At 40.7% G+C, this 24,393-nt stretch overlaps 5 protein-coding genes across 5 annotated transcripts; 4 read left to right on the top strand and 1 right to left on the bottom strand.

Annotated features, from left to right (window-relative positions):
* The first annotated feature begins 2,822 nt into the window (after positions 1–2,822).
* LOC140355697 (D-serine dehydratase) lies at positions 2,823–6,119 on the top strand. Its single transcript, XM_072440354.1, has 9 exons — positions 2,823–3,002; positions 3,191–3,320; positions 3,428–3,578; positions 3,663–3,843; positions 5,109–5,227; positions 5,302–5,428; positions 5,544–5,606; positions 5,682–5,787; positions 5,852–6,119. The coding sequence occupies exons 1-9, from the start codon at positions 2,857–2,859 to the stop codon at positions 5,939–5,941; spliced, it is 1,113 nt and encodes a 370-aa protein (XP_072296455.1). The 5' UTR covers positions 2,823–2,856; the 3' UTR covers positions 5,942–6,119.
* Positions 6,120–6,632: 513 nt separating this feature from the next.
* On the top strand, positions 6,633–17,448 carry orc2 (origin recognition complex, subunit 2). Its single transcript, XM_072441058.1, has 16 exons — positions 6,633–6,755; positions 6,943–7,028; positions 7,092–7,236; positions 8,014–8,100; positions 8,171–8,257; positions 15,201–15,232; positions 15,344–15,401; positions 15,592–15,890; positions 15,989–16,098; positions 16,173–16,305; positions 16,379–16,475; positions 16,558–16,704; positions 16,773–16,944; positions 17,017–17,078; positions 17,141–17,259; positions 17,332–17,448. Exons 2-16 carry the CDS (start codon positions 6,945–6,947, stop codon positions 17,410–17,412), a joined length of 1,713 nt encoding a protein of 570 aa, XP_072297159.1. The 5' UTR covers positions 6,633–6,755; positions 6,943–6,944; the 3' UTR covers positions 17,413–17,448.
* A 112-nt stretch (positions 17,449–17,560) lies between these two features.
* Positions 17,561–19,477, bottom strand: cfap410 (cilia and flagella associated protein 410). Its single transcript, XM_072441059.1, has 7 exons — positions 19,285–19,477; positions 19,201–19,219; positions 19,026–19,072; positions 18,676–18,905; positions 18,087–18,237; positions 17,918–18,017; positions 17,561–17,850 (listed from the first exon to the last, which is right to left on the bottom strand). The coding sequence occupies exons 1-7, from the start codon at positions 19,359–19,361 to the stop codon at positions 17,686–17,688; spliced, it is 789 nt and encodes a 262-aa protein (XP_072297160.1). The 5' UTR covers positions 19,362–19,477; the 3' UTR covers positions 17,561–17,685.
* A 159-nt stretch (positions 19,478–19,636) lies between these two features.
* Positions 19,637–21,353, top strand: rpl37a (ribosomal protein L37a). The gene is made up of 4 exons (XM_072440355.1): positions 19,637–19,734; positions 20,200–20,328; positions 20,401–20,483; positions 21,186–21,353. The coding sequence occupies exons 1-4, from the start codon at positions 19,732–19,734 to the stop codon at positions 21,247–21,249; spliced, it is 279 nt and encodes a 92-aa protein (XP_072296456.1). The 5' UTR covers positions 19,637–19,731; the 3' UTR covers positions 21,250–21,353.
* A 1,056-nt stretch (positions 21,354–22,409) lies between these two features.
* pecr (peroxisomal trans-2-enoyl-CoA reductase) lies at positions 22,410–24,335 on the top strand. The gene is made up of 8 exons (XM_072440356.1): positions 22,410–22,556; positions 22,737–22,870; positions 23,055–23,220; positions 23,295–23,376; positions 23,448–23,544; positions 23,622–23,732; positions 24,040–24,151; positions 24,241–24,335. Exons 1-8 carry the CDS (start codon positions 22,445–22,447, stop codon positions 24,324–24,326), a joined length of 900 nt encoding a protein of 299 aa, XP_072296457.1. The 5' UTR covers positions 22,410–22,444; the 3' UTR covers positions 24,327–24,335.
* Positions 24,336–24,393: the final 58 nt, after the last annotated feature.

The following is a 24,393-nucleotide window of genomic DNA, read 5'->3' on the forward strand; positions in this document are numbered from 1 at the left end:
GGGTCCACCGATCCCTGTTGAAGGCCCTGCTTTGCAGTGACTCCCCTGCCACTGTCCCTGGTGTGAATCCTCCGGATGCACCTGTAGCACCAATCGTAGAAGATGAACAGTCATTTGAGGATGATTTGTTTTTACAGCCGCCGGTGCGGCAGCCAACAGTTGTGCCCCAAAACTCCTCCCACGTCCCATTACACGTGCCGAGTGCTCAAGAACCATTCGTTGCTCTCCCCACCGTGGTCACTGACCAGGCTCCGCCAGCAATTGACCCTGTGGCCAATCCTGGCTTCAGCGAGGCATCTGTACGCCGGTCCACTCGCACGACCGCTGGCCAATACCTAAATCCCCACCGTATTCCAAGGTCCCTAGTTGAACAACCATCCGGCCAAGGTGCTCCTGTGTCATCCTCCAGGCTGACACAAGCAGTTTTTAGACCTTGGTGTTAAGTTGTGTTTCATCGTCGGGGCGACGATGCATTTCGGGGGGGGGGGATGGTGGAATGTGGCAATATGGGCTGTAGAGGCCTGTGCTGAGGGTACACTTACCTGCCGCTCCGTGGCGCTCAGCTGGCAGACAATTTAAGCGCGCCCTCCTCATCCGCCTCTCGTTTCGCCCACACGCTCTTCTGGGCCTTGGTTGTTGGCCACTCTGTCCTCCATTCCAGGTAATGACAATCCCGCGGCTTCGATTAATTCATTTCACAAATTCATGAATTAAATTCTTCCGGTAGTGCCGCTGCAGTGCCACAGGCACCCATAATCCAGTCCGGGGCTCTGACAAATCACCTAGCAGGTAATGAACTCCCAATTCTCCTCAGTCATTCAGTTTCAACGCTCCTAAATCCCGGTTTGCCCCAGATACACCGGTCAAGTACACCCGTTTGGCTTTTAACGCCTTGTCCATGACCACGCGCCGCAGATTGCGGCGAAGGCGCTGTTGTGCGGCAACAGCTGGCCAACGTTGCGTGCGCTGGTCCACTCAGTTTGGATGCAGCCTGTGGTGTGGAGCGATCCCATTGAGCAGCTTAGGAAGTCTCGTGTGCTACTCCGTCAACCATGCCCGGTATGTGCCGAGAATTTATTTAGATCAGTTTCGATTGAATGTAGTAATTCCACTGGTAATATTGCAGGTCTCCTGTGGTGGTCTGCAGCGGCTTGGGCACGCCCCCCTCTGCTGTTTAGTTCCTTCTTTGCTTCTTTTTGTTTTGTTCCTGCTCTGTTCTGATCCTGTATTGTGCCTATTTTGCCGTCCCGTTTTGTTCCTGTTTTGTTCCTGTTTTGTTCTTATTTCACCTACTATTATAATAACTTGGGTTTGACTTTCTAGGTCAGCTGATTTAGGAGCTATTGAAAAGAATCCTTGTTTTTTGACGAAAAATATTCCTTAAAAATCTATAAAGGGTTAAATTGAAAAAGTAAAAGGTGTGCGTGATACCTGGAGACCACAACTACTATAATCACTTAGCTTTTACTATCTAGGTTTGCTAACTTAGGAGCTATTGAAAAGAATCCTTGTTTTTTGACGAAAAATATTCCTTAAAAATCTACAAAGGGTTAATTTGAAAAAGTAAAAGGTGTGCGTGATACCTGGAGACCACAACTACTATAATCACTTAGCTTTGACTTTCTAGGTCAGCTGACTTAGGAGCTATTGAAAAGAATCCTTGTTTTTTGACGTAAAATATTCCTTAAAAATCTATAAAGGGTTAAATTGAAAAAGTAAAAGGTGTGCGTGATACCTGGAGACCACAACTACTATAATCACTTGGGTTTGACTTTATAGGTTTGCTGACTTAGGAGCTATTGAAAAGAATCCTTGATTTTTGACGAAAAATATTCCTTAAAAATCTACAAAGAGTTAATTTGAAAAAGTAAAAGGTGTGCGTGATACCTGGAGACTCAAACTATTATAATCACTTAGCGTTTACTATCTAGGCTAGCTGACTTAGGAGCTATTGATAAGAATCCTTGATTTTTGACGAAAAATATTCCTTAAAAATCTACAAAGGGTTAATTTTTCAGCCCAAAAGGACTATTGCATCTAATATTAGCAACTTGGATTCATGCTCAATATTGTTTTGTTTTTTTAAATATAAATACGTTTGATATTTTTTAAGATAACACATTTTTAAACAAACGGTACTTTCGTTCCCTAACTGACGTACAAAGAGGCACTTCAGCGCGCAGCTCCCCGCGTCGAGCTACTGCAGGCGGGGCACACTCAGAGGAAGCTCCCGCTCTAGTTGCGGAGGCGAATGTCCAACGTGAAACTAACTTCACCGCGGTGGTGTCTGGGGTGTTCATCAATACTTAGTGGATAATAGAAAAGTGGGGAAAAAACATATATTTATTTATTATTAATATAGAGATTTGAATCTGGGCCTCTTGCGTGACAGGTGAACGCCTGTCCTGTCAGCAAATATCTACGATCAAAGAAGTTTGTTGAAACTTGGCGCTGCTGTCGCTTAGCTTCTGCTCTGAACATGCACAGTTAGGGCAAAACCAGCAAACATCCCACACAGGTTTATTCAGTGTGGTTTGAGAGAAGATCCATGGGTTTGAGGCTGTGTGGTCCTGCAAAATAAGAATCATACTTGATGCGCAATATTGCCAAGCCTGAGCAGCAGAAGTGAGGGTGAAACGGGCTAATATTCGGATATGTTTTAGTTATATAATTTTTATATATATGTATTTTAGTCATATATAGTTGAGACACGGTCATTTTACGGTAATTTTAGATTTGATTGGCCAATCACTGATTGCCTTGATTGCTCTGACCACTTTCCACTGTTAAGTCATGAGTAATAATCTAATTATGGGATACATTCTGTCTGTTCAGTTTGTGTAGTGTGTCGTTGTCATGGAGGGGGACCCCATCTCATCCTTGTGCACTCCTGCTCTGGTGGTGGACATCAACATTGTGAAGAAAAATGCTGAGAGGATGATTGAACGTTTCAAGAATCTTGGAGTACAACTTAGACCACACATGAAAACACACAAAACCATGTAGGACATGGAGATATATATATATATATATATATATATATATATATATATATATATATATATATATATATATATATATATATATATATATATATATATATATATATATATATATATATATATATATACACAGTGAATAGTATAAATAAAACATATTCAGGGGACTCACCCATGGCTCTGTCTTCCAGTGAGTGTGCTGATATCATGACCGGTGGATCACGGAGATGTATTGTAGTGTCCACTTTGGCAGAGGCCTGTTTCTATGCCGACCATGGATTTGAGGACATCCTTTATGCTTACTCTGTTCCTTTTGATAAGGCAAGACACAGATCTTTTTTTTTTTTTCAAGATTTATTTGCTTGTTGTATTTGTATTTAATCAGGATATATTTGTTTCTTATAAGAACAACTGTACATTTTCCATAGGTGGAGCATTGTGCAGCGTTGTCAGAGAGACTGGATCTCTTCCAGGTTTTACTGGATCATTCCGATGCTTTGGAGCAACTCAAAAAGAGGCCTCTTCAAGAGGGCCGACTCTGGCATGTTTGGTTGAAGCTTGACTGTGGCAATGGAAGAGGTCTAAATGTTCTCGCAATAACAGTAATTACAATCCTTAAAAAATATTTTATCAAGTCTTAATTCTATTTGCTTTTTGCTGTAGCTGGTGTTTTGCACTCTGGGCCCGAGTCTCTTAAACTGGCTCAGGCCATTCATGCAGCTGAAGGAGTGGAGCTGACTGGAATCTACGCTCACTGTGGAAACACCTACAACTGCAAAGGAGTCGAGCAGATACAGGTCGTCGCTCAGGAGACCACCACTTTAACACTGCAGTTTATGGAAAGGTTAGTGCAGAGGTGCTGCATGTCCTCCCTTCTCCCCCATTTCACACTGTCCTTTCCTGTCTAATAAAGCCTATGAGCCAAAAACTTCAAAAAGAAAAAAAAGAAGGAAAGGTTAGTGCAGAGATTGACCCTTGCGAAGAAATATGTAACCTTGCACAAATAGAGTCATATGGTAAGGGTTTATGTAGTATTTCCACTAAAATAACTAAGACGTTGACTTTCGTTATTTCCGGTTATAATGTCAATATACATGTTCAATGCAAACGTATAAAAACATAATAAAGAACAACAACAAAAGGATTATTATATTGATGAAATATCTAGTTTTTAAAAAGTATTGCATCACATTTTTGAGCAGGACAAGATTTTTTCTAACAACAACAATCCAGATAAGATAATCCAGTATTGTCTCTTTTTGGATAGATTTACTCTAGGACAGGGGTCACATGCTTTAACAACAAACAAAACCATCAATACAAGTGGATTTCAATCAACAATACCATTGAACACAAACATAGGAGACCAAAAAAGACACAAGTGATTCAACAACAGGGGCCTGGTGGTCACTACTTCATAAACATGTGTGCAGTATTTGTTTTACTTTTTGATAGTACATTCCCTAAGCCTATGTGCAGTTTTTTACTGCACATTCTTTAACCTGTGCAAAATGCATCTGCTGCATTGTCACTCATCTTTTTGACAGCACTTTCCGAGTTCAGCAGTTGAATTGCTAATGGTACAAATGAATGTTTAAATCTGTTAAATCTGTTACTCTAAACCTTCTCCTGAGGGCATCAACTCAAACTGGCTATGGAGAGTGTGAGCTGGGCCACCTCCTGCCTTGTTTCTTAACAACTGAACTAGGAGCCATACCAGATTTTTTAAAAATAGAAATCTGCAATTTACGTCTAAATGACAGGTTTCAAAAATAAGTTGACATACCATATTGTAAAATAGATTCAATACATGCCTGCTAAAGACTTAAAGCATGCTACCTGCTCTATGTCCCTCCCTCTGATGTTCTAATTTAATCTCTTTTGTCTAATTCTGCATTTAAGACAAGACTGTTCTTCACACCACTGCACCACTTTGCATCTGTGCTTTTATTAAGAAGGCTAAGAGTAGCTGTATCGCTTTATATAAGTATATAGTTGTATGACTGCTCCTGCATGCATTATTATACAGTATTAGTAATCCAGCTTGAAGTTTGGTCACTGTCTAAGCACAATGTTCCCAAGCCTTTATTTAATGAGCGTGTCTTCTAGATTGAAGACTGTAGGCATCACCTGCAAGTCCAGTATTGGCTCCACACCTTCGTGTAGTCATCCAGTCAAAGACATGGCCCAGCTCAGCGAAGTTCACCCAGGAAATTTTGTATTTTATGGTATGTGTCTGTGTCTACAATATAATGTAATGCTTTTAGTCATGGTAATGTAAGAGGTTTGGGGTGTTTTACAGATGTGCAGCAGATTACGATTGGCTCATGCAGCTTAGAGGATGTGGCTGTGAGGGTTTTGACACGAGTCATTGGTCACTCTCCTCACAGGAACCAGCTCCTCATTGATTGTGGCTGGACTGGACTGAGGTAACATGCCCATTCAATATAATATTATTGCAATGCCTTGGTATAGTTTTATTTTAAATTGTCTTTATAGTGACTGTATCAAATATTAATCAAAAGCATCCTTTTTTTTTCTCAGTCTTGATGGAGGAGGAAAACTCCCATCTGGATATGCTGTAGTAGAAGGACATCCAGCTTTAAAGTACATTTAATCTCTTATTATCATTGCTTTGCACAACAATCCAATGTAAGTTAATTTGTGAATTATTCTGCTTAGGCTGCTGTCCATGACTCAAGAGCATGGAAGACTTGAGCCTATCTCTGGAAAATTAGACTACAGCAAATATCCTTTGGGCACGATGCTCAAACTTATCCCTTATCATGTGAGTGACTGTGAAGAAACTGTTATTATTTTGTCCATTTTACAATGTTTTCCTTTGCTTTCAGTCCTGTGCTACAGCAGTGATGCATCCCACATACTATGTCCACTCCAACGACAGACTTGTGGGAAAGTGGACACCGACACGTGGATGGTGAATTACTGCAAGAAATTTGTAAACCACTTCCTAATCATGTTGAAAATGTGTTGACTATAATGTATAATAACAACACATGTTTCATTATCTGTATGTTTCTATAACTTTTTAGAGCACTAAATAGGTTGATGATTGACTATAGCTGTGTATATCCATGTACTTACTTAAGTAATGATTACATTATTGATAAAGTGTGTTTGCTTATTTTGTATGAAGAGTTTGAATCTGTTTGTTTAAATAAAAACCCAGAATTGGCCTATTTCTTTATTTTTCTTCAAAACGCAAGTTATAATATTCTATTTTCTATTAGCTTTTCTATTAAGAGTGTTTTTTAAAGCTTTCTATAAGTTATCTGTTATTTTACTTCTGTAGCTACTTGTGTTGCAACACTGAAATGTCCCCATTGTGTGGACAAATAAAGGATTATATTATCTTACTATTTCTTTCATACCAATTGTTATTGGTATGAAAATACCAATAACAAATTTATCAAAGTCTTAAATGAATAATGAACATTTTAAATTGTATTATTTAATAGAGTGAATATTAAATTAGGATGGTTTAAGATTGGATTGTTTCCAAAATATTGATTCAAAGTGACTATTTTTCAGGTTTTCTTGCCCGCAATGCATTTTGGGACATGCAGTTCATTATCCCCTTGCCTTTTCATTGGCTCTTACGTGACCTTTCACTTGTCACGTGGTTTAAAAACTTAATGGAGGTGGCGCGGAAACTTGTCAGCCGCATGTGATGACTTCTATGCTATACATTATATCTCTTGTAATTATTTAGCTTGGATTAATCACTACGATCTGGTACGGCGCGTGGTTTGATGTTTCTTTGTGATGTGATATTCGCCTTTAGCGCCGCTGTCGTAACCGCTTTGATCGCTTCTTACTCTATAACAGGCTAATGCCGTAGGAAACGTTTGCCTATCGGTGCATTTGACTGTTATAACTTGTATAATCCAACTGGTCGCTCTTCCCGTGTGTGTGTCTGTAGCTATGAGCGTGTTGGAGGTGAAGTTCATCGGGGATCAAGATGTCCTGGAGCACATTGTGGACAAACGGGAGGGTACGCGCTGCATTGTTGTGTCATTTAACAGCAGTATAAAGTATTCATCAATAACGCTGCGTGTGTTTGTTACAGAGTCCAGCTGCGGCGGGGCTGTGCAGAAAATGGTCACTTTCAAGAGTCCCGCTGGGAAACTAAACCAAGCGCACAATGGTGAAGAGGACGTGGACGAGAACGGGCATCTGAACCAACAGGCTTATTTACAAGCGTTTGCCGCAGAAGGTTCATCTTTCATTTTGGCTTGGGAGTTGCATGTCTTGTGTTGCTTGGGAGTTGCATGTCTTGTGTTGCTTGGGAGTTGCATGTCTTGTGTTGCTTGGGAGTTGCATGTCTTGTGTTGCTTGGGAGTTGCTTGGGAGTTGCATGTCTTGTGTTGCTTGGGAGTTGCATGTCTTGTGTTGCTTGGGAGTTGCATGTCTTGTGTTGCTTGGGAGTTGCATGTCTTGTGTTGCTTGGGAGTTGCATGTCTTGTGTTGCTTGGGAGTTGCATGTCTTGTGTTGCTTGGGAGTTGCATGTCTTGTGTTGCTTGGGAGTTGCATGTCTTGTGTTGCTTGGGAGTTGCTTGGGAGTTGCATGTCTTGTGTTGCTTGGGAGTTGCGTGGGAGTTGCATGTCTTGTGTTGCTTGGGAGTTGCGTGGGAGTTGCATGTCTTGTGTTGCTTGGGAGTTGCATGTCTTGTGTTGCTTGGGAGTTGCATGTCTTGTGTTGCTTGGGAGTTGCATGTCTTGTGTTGCTTGGGAGTTGCGTGGGAGTTGCATGTCTTGTGTTGCTTGGGAGTTGCATGTCTTGTGTTGCTTGGGAGTTGCATGTCTTGTGTTGCTTGGGAGTTGCATGTCTTGTGTTGCTTGGGAGTTGCATGTCTTGTGTTGTTTACAGTTGACTCAATACAAGTAATGATCAGAATAACATGTATTTGCTCTGAGCTAAGAATACATGACATGAAGTGCTTTTCTTGCTTGCTATGCCCTCAAAATAAATTCCTCTTTCCTCTTAAACAGATGATGATGAGGGATTGTCCCGTGTCGCAGCATCTTCTATTTTCACCTTTCAGAAAAGTCGACGTGGCCACAGTATGGCTCTAACAGGTAACAAAGAAGTTATTACTTACTCTTTTCCAGTCCAGTTTGTCTTTCAACTCAAACACTTTTTACACAGCAAGTGAATTGGCGCGAACTCCTGGAAAGAGCGTTACCTTCAATACAGCCCCCGTTGAACCGTCTACTCCCACTAGAAGAGGACGAAGTGAGTCTGAAAGAGATAATAATAATAATAATAAATATAGCCGCAAGCGGCAATGATCGGCCCTCGCCACGCCGCCGCCACACCGCCGCCACGCCGCAAGAGGAGGGGGCGCTAACGCGCCCCAATTGTCCTTTTATTACGCCTACTGCTGAATCTGTGACGCTGTCACATCTTCTCCCCTTTGTTTTACCATCAAAAAGCTATTTTATTTTGAATTCTTGGCAAAATGTGCGGCTTTGCCGCACAGACACCGTGACTCTTTGAATGAAAATGTGGATAACTTTTGATGGTCCACCCCTGAAGATGAGTCCCACCAAATTTCAGGTTAATAGGGCTGACGCCCTGGGAGGAGTTTGTGAAAGTCTAAAGTGTAAACATGTTCTGGCGATTTCCCCATTGGAATAACATGAAAGGTTTCGGTCATCGTTACGGCAACGCCATAACAATTATGACATGGGTCTCATTGACTTTTTTGATGGGGATGCTAAAATTGAGTTGTGTGTCAAATTTCATATAATTTCGCAAAACTAAACATTTAACCTCCATATAAAATCTGTAGAGACCGTGAGAGGTATCAATGTAATTTGGATAACTTTTGATGTCCCACTCCTCAGTAGCATTTTCACCAAATTTCAGCTTTTTAGGGCCAACGCCCTGGGAGGAGTTCGTAAAAGTACGACGTTTGGAAAAACTCCGAAGTCATGTTTAGCCATTTTTGAAGCAATATGGCCGACATTTGGTTGGGCGGACGGCGTTGCCGTAATAATATTTTTTACTTCTCTTGTCACCATCTACCTCTGCGCCAAATTTCATGATTCTACGATCAGATTTTTTTGGGGTCATTTCCCATCTCTCAATGCATTTTTGGTACATTTGGGGGCGCTGACGCGCCAATTTTTTTTATTTTAGAAAAGGGAAATAGCCAGAATGTAGAGAGGCACGATTTTTAGAGGTGTGAACATTTTTGTGACTTTTCGTCAATGTTCACTGGGTGAAAAATAGGGGGGTTGGTCCCGAGAAGAAGAAGAAGAAAGAAAGAATAATATAGCCGCAAGCGGCAATGATCGGCCCTCGCCACGCCGCCGCAAGAGGAGGGGGCGCTAACGCGCCCCAATTGTCCTTTTATTGCGCCTACTGCTGAATCTGTGACGCTGTCACATCTTCTCCCCTTTGTTTTGCCATCAAAAAGCAATTTTATTTTGAATTCTTGGCACAATGTGCGGCTTTGCCGCACAGACACCGTCACTCTTTGAATAAAAATGTGTATCACTTTTGATGGTCCACCCCTGAAGATGAGTCTCACCAAATTTCAGGTTAATAGGGCTAACGCCCTAAGAGGAGTTTGTGAAAGTATAAAGTGTAAACATGTTCTGGTGATTTCCCCATTGGAATAACATGGAAGGTTTCGGTCATCGTTACGGCAACGCCATAACAATTATGACATGGCTCTCCTTGACTTTTTTGATGGGGATGCTAAAATTGAGTTGTGTGTCAAATTTCATATAATTTCGCAAAACTAAACATTTAACCTCCATATAAAATCTGTAGGGGGCGCTGTGGCGCCAAATGAATTTATTTCACTTCAAGTGGGTTTAGGGCAAAGAGTTTAACAACTGATTCTAATTTGACGCAATTCGGACTTTATCTGCGCAAACGGCAGAAATTTTAAATATGGGAGATTTCTGAAATTCTAGCTACAGTTTGCGGCTTCGCCGCACAGAGACCGTGAGAGGTATCAATGTAATTTGGATAACTTTTGATGTCCCACTCCTCAGTAGCATTTTCACCAAATTTCAGCTTTTTAGGGCCAACGCCCTGGGAGGAGTTCGTAAAAGTATGACGTTTGGAAAAACTCCAAAATCATGTTTAGCCATTTTTGAAGCAATATGGCCGACATTTGGTTGGGCGGACGGCGTTGCCGTAATAATATTTTTTACTTCTCTTGTCACCATCTACCTCTGCGCCAAATTTCATGATTCTACGATCAGATTTTTTTTGGGTCATTTCCCATCTCTCAATGCATTTTTGGTACATTTGGGGGCGCTGACGCGCCAATTTTTTTAATTTTAGAAAAGGGAAATAGCCAGAATGTAGAGAGGCACGATTTTTAGAGGTGTGCAAATTTTTGTGACTTTTCGTCAATGTTCACTGGGTGAAAAATAGGGGGGTTGGTCCCGAGAAGAAGAAGAAGAAGAATTAAAGCCGCAAGCGACATCCAACGGCCCTCGCGGGCCGCCGGCCTTCCGACTCTGCGCTTTCGACTTGATAAAGATGGCGCCCTTATTGTGTGTTGAATTAAAAAAGAACTTGACAGACGGCGACACATTGGACATGGCCAATCCAGTGCAAATCAACACAAGTGTCAGTCAAATGTGCTGCTCCGCCGCACAGAGACCGTAGCACTTGGAATAAAAATATGGATAACTTTTGATGCCCCGCTTGTGTAGATGATATTTCCCAAAGTAAAGCTTGATCGAGCTATTGCCCACGGAGGAGTTTGTTAAAGTGTGAAGCGTAAATGTGAACATTTCAAGGATTTGGCGTTTTTCCCATTTGTGACAGGATATTTGCAGCTCCACGGCAAAGAGACCGTACCACTTAAAATCAAAATATGACTAACTTTTGATGCCCCGTTTGTGAAGATGATTTTCCCCAAATATGGGCTTGATCGGGCAATCGCCCTAGGAGGAGTTTGTTAAAGTGTGAAGCGTAAAAATGTGGTGATTTGAGCGATTCTACAATTTTCCCATAAGGATAACATGGGATGTTTCTGTCAACGCTTCGGTTACGCCGTACAAAATATGACTTTGGCTCTCATACTTTTATGATCAGGATGGCAAATTAGAATTTTGTTCAAAATATCATGTCATTTGGAAAAACTCTATTGTTTATAGGCCACTCTGAAGGCCAAATAGTCAGAATTCTGGGAAACGTTGCCGGCTCCGTCGCACAGAGACCGTAAAAGTTATCCTTAAAATTTGGATAAATTTAGATGCCCCACTTGTCTAGAGGACGTACACCGATTTTGAGGTTCGTGGGCAAAACGCACTAGGAGGAGTTCGTTAAAGTGTGAAACATAAAAATGTGGATATTTGAGAGATTTTGCGGTTTTCCCTTAGGGATAACATGGGAGGTTTCTGTCATCGCTACGACTACGCCGTAAAAAATAAGGCATTTGTCTGATTGGCTTTTTTGATCGGGACGCCAAAATAGAATTTTGGGTAAAGTTTAGAACATTTTGGTAAAACTAATTTTTGACCTTCAATGTTAATTTCAAGGTCACTCTGTAGGGGGCGCTATCGCGCCCATTTCAATTTTGTCATCATAAACTGGTCCAAACCGGAAAGTTTAACAACTGATTCAAATTTGGTCCTAATCGGACTCGTTTTGATCAAATGGGAGCAATTTTTAGATCTGCAATATTCCAAAATAAGTTGTCCAACTTTGCGGCTGCGCCGCACACAGACCGTAAAAGGTATCTCAAAAAATTGGATAACTTTAGATGCCCCACTTGTCCAGAGGACGTCCGCCGATTTTGAAGTCGGTGGGCAAAACGCCCTAGGAGGAGTTCGTCAAAGTTTGACGTGAACAAAATGGCTAACACAGCGTGTTTTCATTTTTAAAGGAAGATGGCGGCCATAGGGTAAGTCTGGGGGCGTGGTCACAATGATTTTTTTTTTTTGTCCTCACGAGAGGAATGCGTGTCCCGAATTTCGTAGCTTTACGCCAAAGTTGACCTCGGGGCGTCTCCCATAGGCGCAATGTATTTTGACTTTTGTCGGTGGCGCTGTCGCGCCATTTTTTGCCGAAAAAAAAAATGGCCCTGAAAAAATCTAATTTTTCGCCGATTCTGAATTTTGGGCAAAGTTTGGTGAGTTTTTGAGCATGTTCAGGGGGTCAAATTAGAGCTCAAAAAGCAGAAGAACAAGAAAAATAATAAAAATAAAAATAATAATATTTTTAGCAAAAACAATATAGCCGTTTCCACTATAACAACAAATTATACATCGTTTGAAAGCTCTAAGCCTTCCCGATGCCGCCATGGGGTGGAATCATCATTACGAGCGCTTACGCGCTCGTCACTCCCTATTCCGTCGGGATGCCCCGCCCACTCCCCATAGACTTCCATTGATTTGAGCCAGATACAAGCATGGCCCATGCCTGCGGTATGGATTCTCGCGTACGGGACAATGCCAGGAGGGTTTTTGGAGGAATGCAGCGCTTCGCGCTGCTGTTGTCAACAATTAGTGAATGGGCGTAGCCCATTCACTAATTGTTGACTATTTCTGCAGGAGTAAGTATGCATGATCCATGCCTTCGGCATGGGCTAGTTCACTGTACTTGCCAGGGGCGACGGGGTACCAAACATGCGGGCTGCGCCCGCATGTTTGGTCAGACAGTTGCAAGTTGCGGGAGCAATAGGCCCTCAGACAGTCAGACAGTTGCAAGTTGCGGGAGCAATAGGCCCTCCGCCCTGCTGGGGCTCGGGCCTAAATATTCCGATGCGAAAACAATGTTTCCCATTTTTCAAATATCATAAACTATACATTTTCGGAAAGCGCTCGCGCTTTCCTACCTCATGGTGTGGGTCCCTGGTCACTGACGGGTACTTTCGTTAATTTTGAGTGGGCTCCGCCCACTTTGTGTTTTTGGCCCTCTATACAGTAATAATGTTCAATTTTTGCATTACATGCTTATATGCACGGAACATGCAAGAGATGGGGAACGTATTCGTGAGCTACTTAGCGCAAATGAGTGCTTTATATGGGGATGACGACCGCTTCGCGGTCGTCATCTCAATGTAAAGTGCTCGTTTAGTGCGCACTTTTGCACGGGCTTCGCCCGTTTACAACGGTAATGTTCCATTTTCCTACTACTAATTAGTATGCACGGGGCGTGCATGAGTGAAGGAGTGCGTTAGTGAGTGTTTGGAAGTGGGCGAGCGCTTCGCGCTCGATTTCGTGCGCACTACGTGCGCACTTTCGCAGCCGTGCTTCGCACGGCCTTACAAGATTAATAGGCCTCTCGCCAGCTTGTGGCGCTCGGGCCTAATAATAATAATAATAATAATAATAATAATAATAATAATAATAATAATAATAATAATAATAATAATAATAATAATAATAATAATAATAATAATAATAATAATAATAATAATAATAATAATAATAATAATAAATATAGCGGCAATGATCGGCCCTCGCCACGCCGCCGCCACACCGCAAGAGGAGGGGGCGCTAACGCGCCCCAATTGTCCTTTTATTACATCTACTGCTGAATCTGTGACGCTGTCACATCTTCTCCCCTTTGTTTTACCATCAAAAAGCTATTTTATTTTGAATTCTTGGCAAAATGTGCGGCTTCACTGCTCAGAGACCGTGACTCTTAGAATAAAAATGTGGATAACTTTTGATGGTCCTGAAGATGAGTCTCACCAAATTTCAGGTTAATAGGGCTGACGCCCTGAGGGGGAGGAGTTTGTGAAAGTCTAAAGTGTAAACATGTTCTGGCGATTTCCCCATTGGAATAACATGAAAGGTTTCGGTCATCGTTACGGCAACGCCATAACAATTATGACATGGGTCTCATTGACTTTTTTGATGGGGATGCTAAAATTGAGTTGTGTGTCAAATTTCATATAATTTCGCAAAACTAAACATTTAACCTCCATATAAAATCTGTAGGGGGCGCTGTGGCGCCAAATGAATTTATTTCACTTCAAGTAGGTTTAGGGCAAAGAGTTTAACAACTGATTCTAATTTGACGCAATTCGGACTTTATCTGCGCAAACGGCAGAAATTTTAAATATGGGAGATTTCTGAAATTCTAGCTACAGTTTGCGGCTTCGCCGCACAGAGACCGTGAGAGGTATCAATGTAATTTGGATAACTTTTGATGTCCCACTCCTCAGTAGCATTTACACCAAATTTCAGCTTTTTAGGGCCAACGCCCTGGGAGGAGTTCGTAAAAGTACGACGTTTGGAAAAACTCCGAAGTCATGTTTAGCCATTTTTGAAGCAATATGGCCGACATTTGGTTGGGCGGACGGCGTTGCCGTAATAATATTTTTTACTTCTCTTGTCACCATCGACCTCGGCGCCAAATTTCATGATTCTACGATCAGATTTTTTTTGGGTCATTTCCCATCTCTCAATGCATTTTTGGTACATTTGGGGGCGCTGACGCGCCAATTTTTTTTATTTTAGAAAAGGGAAATAGCCAGAATGTAGAGAGGCACGATTTTTAGAGGTGTGCAAATTTTTGTGACTTTTCGTCAATGTTCACTGGGTGAAAAATAGGGGGCTTGGTCCCGAGAAGAAGAAAGAATAATATTCCGATGCAAAAACAATGTTTCCCATTTTTCAAATATCATAAACTATACATTTTCGGAAAGCGCTCGCGCTTTCCTACCTCATGGTGTGGGTCCCTGGTCACTGACGGGTACTTTCGTTAATTTTGAGTGGGCTCCGCCCACTTTGTGTTTTTGGCCCTCTATACAGTAATAATGTTCAATTTTTGCATTACATGCTTATATGCACGGAACATGCAAGAGATGGGGAACGTATTCGTGAGCTACTTAGCGCAAATGAGTGCTTTATATGGGGATGACGACCGCTTCGCGGTCGTCATCTCAATGTAAAGTGCTCGTTTAGTGCGCACTTTTGCACGGGCTTCGCCCGTTTACAACGGTAATGTTCCATTTTCCTACTACTAATTAGTATGCACGGGGCGTGCATGAGTGAAGGAGTGCGTCAGTGAGTGTTTGGAAGTGGGCGAGCGCTTCGCGCTCGATTTCGTGCGCACTACGTGCGCACTTTCGCAGCCGTGCTTCGCACGGCCTTACGAGATTAATAGGCCTCTCGCCAGCTTGTGGCGCTCGGGCCTAATAAATGTTGTTCTGTTCATGCTTTTACAATGGGTTCCCTCTGATTTTGTCTAGATGCTAAAGGGGAAGCTCGAACCCCACAAAGGGTAAGGTGCACTATTGTTATTCTTTCTACACATGCTTGTTGTAGCTATCAGATAATACAAATGTGAAATGATGTAAAAGCGATGTTTGTGTATTCACTTTATTTGTGACAGAACAAAAGAAGCCAGTTTGTTTCCACCACACCGCATAGACTCAGGAAGAGAATGGCAAGTGAGTGTGTTTCCCCATCGTTGCGGTTTTATTTTTCATAATTTATGCCTACCGGTAATTATGCTTGTATATTATTTTGATTTCTTTAAATGGGCTGCTGCTGCAAATCAATTTACAAAAGTGAATAAATGTGTTTTTAATTATATTGCATTGACTTGAATATCTACGACTTTCTTTTTTTTTTTTTTAGCCCCGAGCCTGCGATCGGACAGTGACAGTGAGCTGTCTTCCTCTGACTCTGGAGAAGAACAAGAGGAGGATGAGCAGAAGTCAAAAAAGGATGGAAAGGAGAGTGTGAAGGTGCCTCAGACCCCAAATAAAGGATTATCAGCCACTCTTTACAAAACTCCTGCCAAGAAGACCAAGAACACTCCCGACCCAGCGCATCAGCCCAGTTTGGTGGAGGAATACTTTGAGGCTCACGGCAGTTCAAAAGTGCTGACGTCTGATCGGACCCTTGCGAAACTGAACATCCCTAAACTCGACAGGGTTGGTATTTGACCATGACTACCAATTTATTTAAAATTAAATATTAAATTAAATTTAATATGAACATCTAAACCTAATATTTTTGCTTGGGTTTACAGGAGGTATTAATTCAACTTTTAGAAGGGAAACCTTCGTGTTATGCAAAAGAAATCCAAGAGCTTCATAAAAAACATTGCCAGCATTTTAGCAAATGGATGTTACAGTTGCAGTAAGTACAGCTGTAATTTTATTTACAAATCTACTCTGCCTATAGTTTCTCTATTGAGCACCTTACATTTTCAGATTAGGGTTTAGTGTCCTTGTTTACGGATTAGGAAGCAAAAAATCTTTGCTGGAGGATTTCCGAACGTCTCAACTATCTCAAGAACTTCATCTTGTCATCAATGGATTTTTCCCCTCTATTACCCTAAAATCAGTAAGTCTAGCTTAATTTATTATTTTCTTTCTGAAGTACGTTGCTTTATTGAGATGATTTCACACTTGCACAGATCTTAAATGCTTTGACAAGTGAGGTACTTGAGCATCATGGAAGTTTCCGAACTCAAACAGACCAAATTCAGTTCATCTCTCAAACCCTTAAAGACAGTGAGTTTTATTCTGGTTTGATTCTTACACTTGTATGTAATTAGCACTTTTTTTTAAAAAAAACATAACGCATTATTCACAGGTCCAGATCTCCATGTTTATGTTATTATTCACAATATTGATGGGCCAATGCTGCGAGGGGAAAAAACCCAGAGTGCACTGGCACAACTTGCTTCTTTGCCTAATCTGCATCTTGTTGCTTCTATTGACCACATCAATGGTCCACTAGGTGAGTGAATGTTTTAATTCACATTAAAGCATTTATGTCTGTTTTGACAAGTCATGTGATCATTTTAGTGTGGGACCAGTTCAAGCAGAGTCAGTTTAACTGGTTGTGGTGGGAGTGTGTAACATTTCAACACTACACAGAAGAGACCTCGTATGAGAACTCGCTCTTGGTGCAGCAGACGGGAGCTTTGGCTTTGTCCTCTCTCACTCATGTGCTGCGAAGCTTGACACCAAATGCAAGGTAAAAAAAGTGTTAACATTTATTAATTCAGTCGTTAGAACATCTCAACACATTCTGTTTGTCTTTTTGCAGAGGAATTTTCAAATTGTTGGTAAAATTTCAGTTGGAAAACAAAGACAACCCGACATATACAGGTGTTTATATTTGGTGATATGTGTGAAGTAGTAGATTAGTTTGACTGATTTTGCTTTTTCAGGATTGTCCTTCCAAGACTTTTATCAGCGCTGTCGAGAGGCGTTCTTAGTAAACTCTGACCTGACGTTGAGGACTCAGCTGACAGAATTCAGAGATCATAAACTGATCCGCACACGCAAGGTACACCTCGGTTTGTTGACAAGGTTTAGTCACCGTTTTCTTCAACTGTTATTTCATTGCTTTCTTTCATAGGGTGCCGATGGAGTTGAGTATTTGATTGTCCCTGTTGAGGCAAATACATTGGTAGATTTCCTGGAAAATGAGGAAAATTAATGAAAATAAATCTTTTTTAATTGATTCAAACATGAATTGAAACCATTGTCCCAAATAAGAATTGTAGCTCAATAGCACTTTGGAATAAATATATTTACTGTTAAATGGACTGTTTGCATTTGTCTTTGTGTAAATAAAAAAGATGATACAAAGTGTTATTTCTTTAATAATACAAATACAACTTTGCAAAACATTCTTTTGATAAAGGCAGGTGGGAATTATTCACTTTGACTATTACTTTAAGTGCAGTCTACATATACAGTTATAAATGATCTAATCTTCAATATCTTCGGTTCTTTGTGTCTGTAGTGAGTTTTTCATCATTTCTGAGTTTAGTGTAAACATCTGTAACCTGTTCTGTGTGGCTGCGTGCACAACAAGGAGCTCGTCTTCTTCCAAATCCTTGAGCAGGAGCAGAATTGCATCCAGAGTGTGTGACTGAAAACACAAAAACACTTAGAAAGTAACATTTTTAGCAATTGATGAATGAAAATAATATAAGTACCTTTCTAGCGAGCAGCCTGTTTTCTCTGGTCGATGGAGAAGACAAAGATGGGAACTTGTCTCTTGGAATTGGCTTCATTCCCAGCTGTTTCCTTATTTTGCTACAAGGGTTTAATATTGTTATGAACACACATTAAGCATTATGAAACTACTTGTTGATGAAAACGTACTTTGTCTCATCCATGCTGTATTCAAGGGGGTCATTCTCTGTCTCTGTGTCTGGGTGACCGTTGGTTGAAGGCTGGTTTTGGACCGGCTCTGTGGGGGTAGTGACCTCTTCTCCCTGGGTGAGAGCAAGTGCAACTTCCTCCTCTGTCACCACTAAACACAAAATGTGAACAGTACATGGTAATTGATGCAAAATTTAAATATTCCATTGCTTCAAGCCACTGACAATAATCAATACATCATGTGAATACGGACTCATAACGTAACCCACTTCATACACTATTTATTCTTGCACTGTCCAGAAAATCATAGTCTTAGTCTTAGTCTTATTGTACATAATAGTTTTGTAGATTTATACTTTTACTCTACATGTACATATTTTTTTTAGTATTTTACACTTTTTTGTATCTTAACTATTTAATGCATATTATAATATTAGTTAAAATAGTATAATGTTATTTATATTTACTTTTGGTTGCATATTTTTTATTCTCCAGCTGTTCATGTATTTTGCGTTGCAGCACTAGAATTTCCTCATTGCGGGACAAATAAATGTTCTCTCATCTCATAAATTATCCAAATATTATTTACCTTGGTTGTCCAGCTTCTGAAGATGTGGGAGACATCGCAGCACTGTGAGTCTGTAGAGGTTTGGGTCAGTGCCACAGCAGGGGTTTTCTGCCAACCAAAGCACCTTCAGTCGGCTCAGGGAACGCAGGTGGGACAGCGCTGAGAGTGAGGAGATCTTGTTCCTCCTAAGGTAGAGCTCACACAGGTTCAGGCATCCGGTCAGAGAAGCTAGAGACGTGATGCTGTTCACACTGCAGAGAAAGAGACAGGTATTAGATGTAGTGTTAGCATCAACATCAACATCATCATCATCATCATCATCGTCGTCATCATCATGTGTTGAAAAACAAACTAAAATGTTCTTAACCAACCTCAGTGTCAGCACCTCAATGTTGGGTATTTGTGTAAAAATGGATATCTGCAAGTAAGAGAGCATAATGATTGTGCGGTACTTTTACATGCTTTCAGTAAAGTTAGATCAATAATCCTATTTAAGTCTGACATTTGTCCAAAAGAAAACTTAAAATAAACGTAAATCTTACTCACGTCTGACAGATTACATCCCCTGAAAAACATAAGGCATGTATTGAAAAGCCGCAGCCTCGCCAGCGGCTGAATGTGTATCCTTACCAACAATTTAGTTTCTTTACGCTTTCCAGGTCAGGTGCCTTGGCCTTGGCGAGAACCAGCTTTCTTGACAGCTTCATTTCAACTAAGTATATGTCAGATACATTATATACATTCGTACAGGCGAGTAAACAAACATTTCAATTCAGCTCATTCAGGATGTCGTCCGCCACAATACTGCGCAAGCGCAAATAAAACTACTTTATATATGGAAGCGTCCTTAGTAACGTATTTAATTTCAGTCATGATTACGTGCACATTAAATTATAAATATTCTGCCATGCTTTGTATGTTGTTTATGGTCTTTCATTACATATTCCTATTTCATGTGTGTCCTCTTTATATTACCCCTTTATAAACTCAATTTCCCACAATGCATTATTGAAGTGCTGGTAAACCGCGCCTGCGCTGTGAGCTCTCCCTCTTTGGCCCTACGTCTCCACTGAAAAGATGGTGAGCAGAAAATGTCCCTTTCCAAATCCACTATAATCTGCCGTTGTAGACATATCTAATGAACCCAATCCTCTGCGGAAATGTCAATATATGTTTACCCGGTGTTATGTCACCATTTTATATTGATTTGAACTGTATGAGGTAAAAAAAAGATGTATTTGTCACACCAACCGTAATGGCCGCCTCCGGTGTGGCTATCTGTTAGCATGAATACCGGGTGGCTAGTTTGGAAGTAGGATTTATTATAAACTTGAGACCATTACCAATATACTGAACTGAAACTTACTGTAGTCGCGACCAAAATGTATAGTTGTTGCATTTTTTTTAATTGTTAGATTAAAGATGATCGGCGGTTTATGCATGACTTTTTAGACAACGTGAACGTCAGTGTTGAATCTGAGCGTTTTTCATGCAGTGTTCTAATGTATGAAGCTAATGTCGTATCTCGTGCTACTGTCTTGACAGGCTAAACGCACGAAGAAGGTGGGGATTGTTGGTAAATATGGCACACGTTACGGTGCGTCGCTGAGGAAGATGGTCAAAAAAATTGAAATCTCCCAGCATTCAAAATACACTTGCTCTTTCTGTGGAAAGGTAAGTCTGTGTCTGTGTTATTGAGTTGCATGATCTTAAGATTTTACTGACGTGTCCAATGTTCTTTTACAGACCAAGATGAAGAGAAGGGCTGTTGGTATCTGGCACTGCGGATCCTGCAGAAAGACAGTAGCTGGAGGAGCCTGGACCTACAAGTGAGTTTCTTTTCTGTGATTTTTTTTTTTTTTTTTTTTTTAAAAGCTAATGTCAGTATTTTGAGGTGACCACATACTTGTCTACTCCCTTAGCCCAAGCTTGATTAGTTTCAAAGAAAGTCTAGATTAGTTGCACATTTATTTGCATGCTTTATCTATCTTTAAGCAACGACTGGGGAATCCAGTGTTGGCATGTTTTTGGCGGGTATACAGTAATGTGCTTTGTCATCAAATCTAAAATCAGTATTTGTTGTGCTGTACATCATGGACATACAGCAAGGGATATTTTGCCCAGAACAGCTTGTATATTTTGATGGCTTTTTGCCAATTGTGGTTAGATTTCAATATTTTATCTTGTAGAAGGTTGAAATGTTCACATTTTTTGCTTACATTTTTAAGTAGGGCTGCAACTAGTTCAATAAATCACAACGATTCATTGATATAATTGTTTACTAATGTGCTGCCAATTGCTATCTGACTTTTACAAAACATTCCATGTGTAAGAGCTGTTCATCTGGGTCACATTTGGTGAAAAATATTTATTTTGTGTTCTAAACAATGAACAGATAAAATAAATCTAATCAATCCACAATGATTGGTTGCAGCCTTGATTTCAAAAGTTTAAATTGGAACCATATGTGTATGATCTTGGTTGCAGTTTTTCTAATTTCCGAATATGAATATTGTCTTTTTAATTTCCAGCACAACTTCCGCTGTCACGGTGAAGTCTGCGATCAGGAGGCTGAAGGAGCTGAAGGACCAGTAAACCAGTTGGATCAATCGCTGGTGGATTTGGGACTTTGTTTTCTATCACTTTATTGAACTGGACACAGCCTCAACATCCAAAAATAAAGCAGTCTGGAGCGGAAATGTTTCTGTCTTTACATCTTCGGGATTGTGACGGGTGTACCACATCACGATGTTAAGAGAGCTGAGCATTTTATTTTTGTGTTGGTCTTTTAGAAAAAAGTTGGAAGTGTATATAACATAGTATTCACAATTCATTTTTAGACAAACATTTGTGAAATGCACGGTCTTGATATGGTATTGAGCTTAATCTACACTCTGTAATGAGCCATTCCAAATCAAACTGTTGTAAATAGTGTATGACCACCTAAACCCTTCATGACTCATTTTGTTCATTTGTCAATGAACAGAATTCAAAAACATGGGAACTTGTCCTGTGGATTCAATGCAACACAAACGATGGATACAAAACTGCATGATGTGTACATTATAAGATATAAAGTTATGAAGTGCAATAAGTGAACAGTGCAGTAAGTACAAGGTGCTTGGGCAGTGTTCATGAGTTTAACTGCAGAGGGAAAGAAACTGTTGTTGCGGGAGATTCTGGTCCAGATGGACCGCAGCCTTCTGCCAGAGGAGTGGCTCAAATAGTTCATGTCCAGGGTGAGAAGAGTCAGCTGTAATCTGAGCTGCATGTGACAGTAAAATTCTTGACTAAAAATATACCTTTTAGAAAAGGATGTAACTGGAGTTTTGTAATTGCTTTAGAAACATTGTCACAACTGTTATCAGCTGGGCCTCAAACACAGAAATTGACTGATTTTGAAACATGCCCCTGAAAGGTATTTTTTTTTGGCCAACAAATGGGGTAAATCTGGACTTTTTCTTTTTAATGTAACTACAGGACACTTAAAACATCTGAGCAACTAGTATATGGTCACCAGTCTACAGACTTTAATGACACGGGCCAGTTCTGACTGCTTAAATTAGGGATTGGATCCCCATTCTTTGCTATATTTTTAAACTTGTGGCTAAAATGACTAAGGTAAATTTCACTTGTGGGTGCGTTTTACTTGTGGGTGCGCCTGAGTGGAAGGCGAGGAAAATCCTTTGTTCTAACATATTCCTCAAGGTGGCGCCAGGTCCAGAAGAACCCCGAACACAACAGCCATAGGTCCATAGATCCATGACAACATTTCGGGCGATCGGTCAATATGGCGGCTGCCAGTGTGTTCAGACCTGGTTTGTTCAACCACAAAGTTGCAATTGTAACAGGAGGAGGCACTGGGATCGGCAAAGCCATATCTGCGGAGCTGCTGGAGCTCGGTGAGGACTGTTGTGCAGCCTACAATTTGAACCTAATGTGAGCTGATTGTGTCGCTGATGTGAACTTTACTCTGCATCTGGCAGTAACGTAAAGTAACAAAGTTCACTTTGTGCAAAAACAACCACATTTATAATACAGTATATCTGATACAATACTTTTTAAAAGGAACTGTCTGTCAGGTTGCAATGTGGTGATCTCTAGCAGAAAGGCAGAGAAGTTGAAGGCCGCGGTAGAGGAACTAAAAACAAAGATCTCATCCTCCAACCCAGCCGTGATCACCTCTGTGCCCTGCAACATCCGCAATGAGGACGAGGTACAGTGTATTACTGAGTTTAGTTCACAAATAAAGATCACCGCTTTTAGTATTTTTGTAGTTCACACGAAGCCATATTAACAGGCTGCTCAAACACATCCTCTAGTGGCTGCGAGCATATAAACCTGTATTAACGCCACATCTAGAAACTGCTGTATAATTAACTGTGGTCATTTATTTCTAGGTGAAGACGCTGGTTTCAGAAGTATTGAAACGACATGGACGCATAGATTTTCTGGTCAACAATGGTGGGGGCCAGTTTACAAGCCCCACTGAGAATATTTCCTCAAAAGGCTGGAGGGCTGTGGTAGACACTAACCTAACTGGAACATTTCAATGCTGCAAAGAGGGTAAAAAAGAATTGCAATGTTGAGATGGTTGAGTTAGTGTGACTAAGGGCCGGTGTAACTTTGATGTTTCTTAGTTTATACTGCATGGATGAAACAACACGAAGGGGTGATCATAAACATTATCGCTGACATGTGGAAAGGCTTCCCTGGCATGGCGTAAGTATGCTCCAGCAATGCTCAGATCTATCATTTGTTGAAGAGAAATGGAGATGTCACTAATTTAACAGTCACACAGGAGCTGCCAGGGCGGGCGTGGACAACCTCACAAAGAGCTTGTCTATCGAGTGGGCATCCTCAGGAGTCCGCGTTAATGCTGTTGCACCTGTATGTTTCAACAACAACAAGTATCATGCACATTCTCATTTCATACATTGATTTATTCTTTTTTATTATTATTTTAGGGTACAATATTTTCAAAAACTGCTATGGAAAACTACAAGGACCTTGGGCCTGCTTTATTCAAGATGTCTATCCCATTTAGTCCCGCAAAAAGACTGGGATTACCAGAGGAGGTAACTGTATTTTACCTATATATTTAGCTTTAGAGGTTTCATATGCAGGATTCACTGTAAGTGAAAATAAGAATACAGACATGCTCTCACAATACAAATAATCCTGCACTTTGAAACTGCAAGTTTCTTTGGATTGGTATTGTAGGTTTAAGTGTTCTTGTCAAATACATTAAAAAACACCAGAACCTAAATTGACACAAATATGCTTTGGCAATTCAAGTGTTTTTGTCTATTTTATGTCCACAACTATAAAGTGCATTTTGGCTGAGTTGCTCTTTTTCTTTGTCTTTTTTTATTTTTTTTTTAGATCTCTTCAGCTGTCTGTTTCCTGTTGTCTCCGGGTGCATCGTACATTTCAGGAGCCACACTGAGGGTAGATTCAGGACAGAGTCTGTACCACTCAGTCTTGGAAATACCTGGTATGTGGACAACATTAGTATGCTATAGGTCTATTGTCTGCTGGAGATACACAGCAGTAATAAAGCACAATATAATTTATTTTTGGCAGATCACAGTGCATGGCCCAAGGCACCAGAGGGGGAAAATCTACAGGCTATGATGGAACTGCTCGACCAGCCAAAAAGCAAACTTTAAAAATAAGGACTTCATGACCGAATGTGCAGACCATAACAACATTATATTACACAAGCAAAAATAGTTG

The sequence above is a fragment of the Eucyclogobius newberryi genome, unplaced genomic scaffold, assembly GCF_026437365.1.
Source record: "Eucyclogobius newberryi isolate DKJ021-1_F unplaced genomic scaffold, fEucNew1.0.hap1 SCAF_12, whole genome shotgun sequence".
In the NCBI taxonomy this organism is placed as follows: Eukaryota; Metazoa; Chordata; class Actinopteri; order Gobiiformes; family Gobiidae; genus Eucyclogobius; species Eucyclogobius newberryi.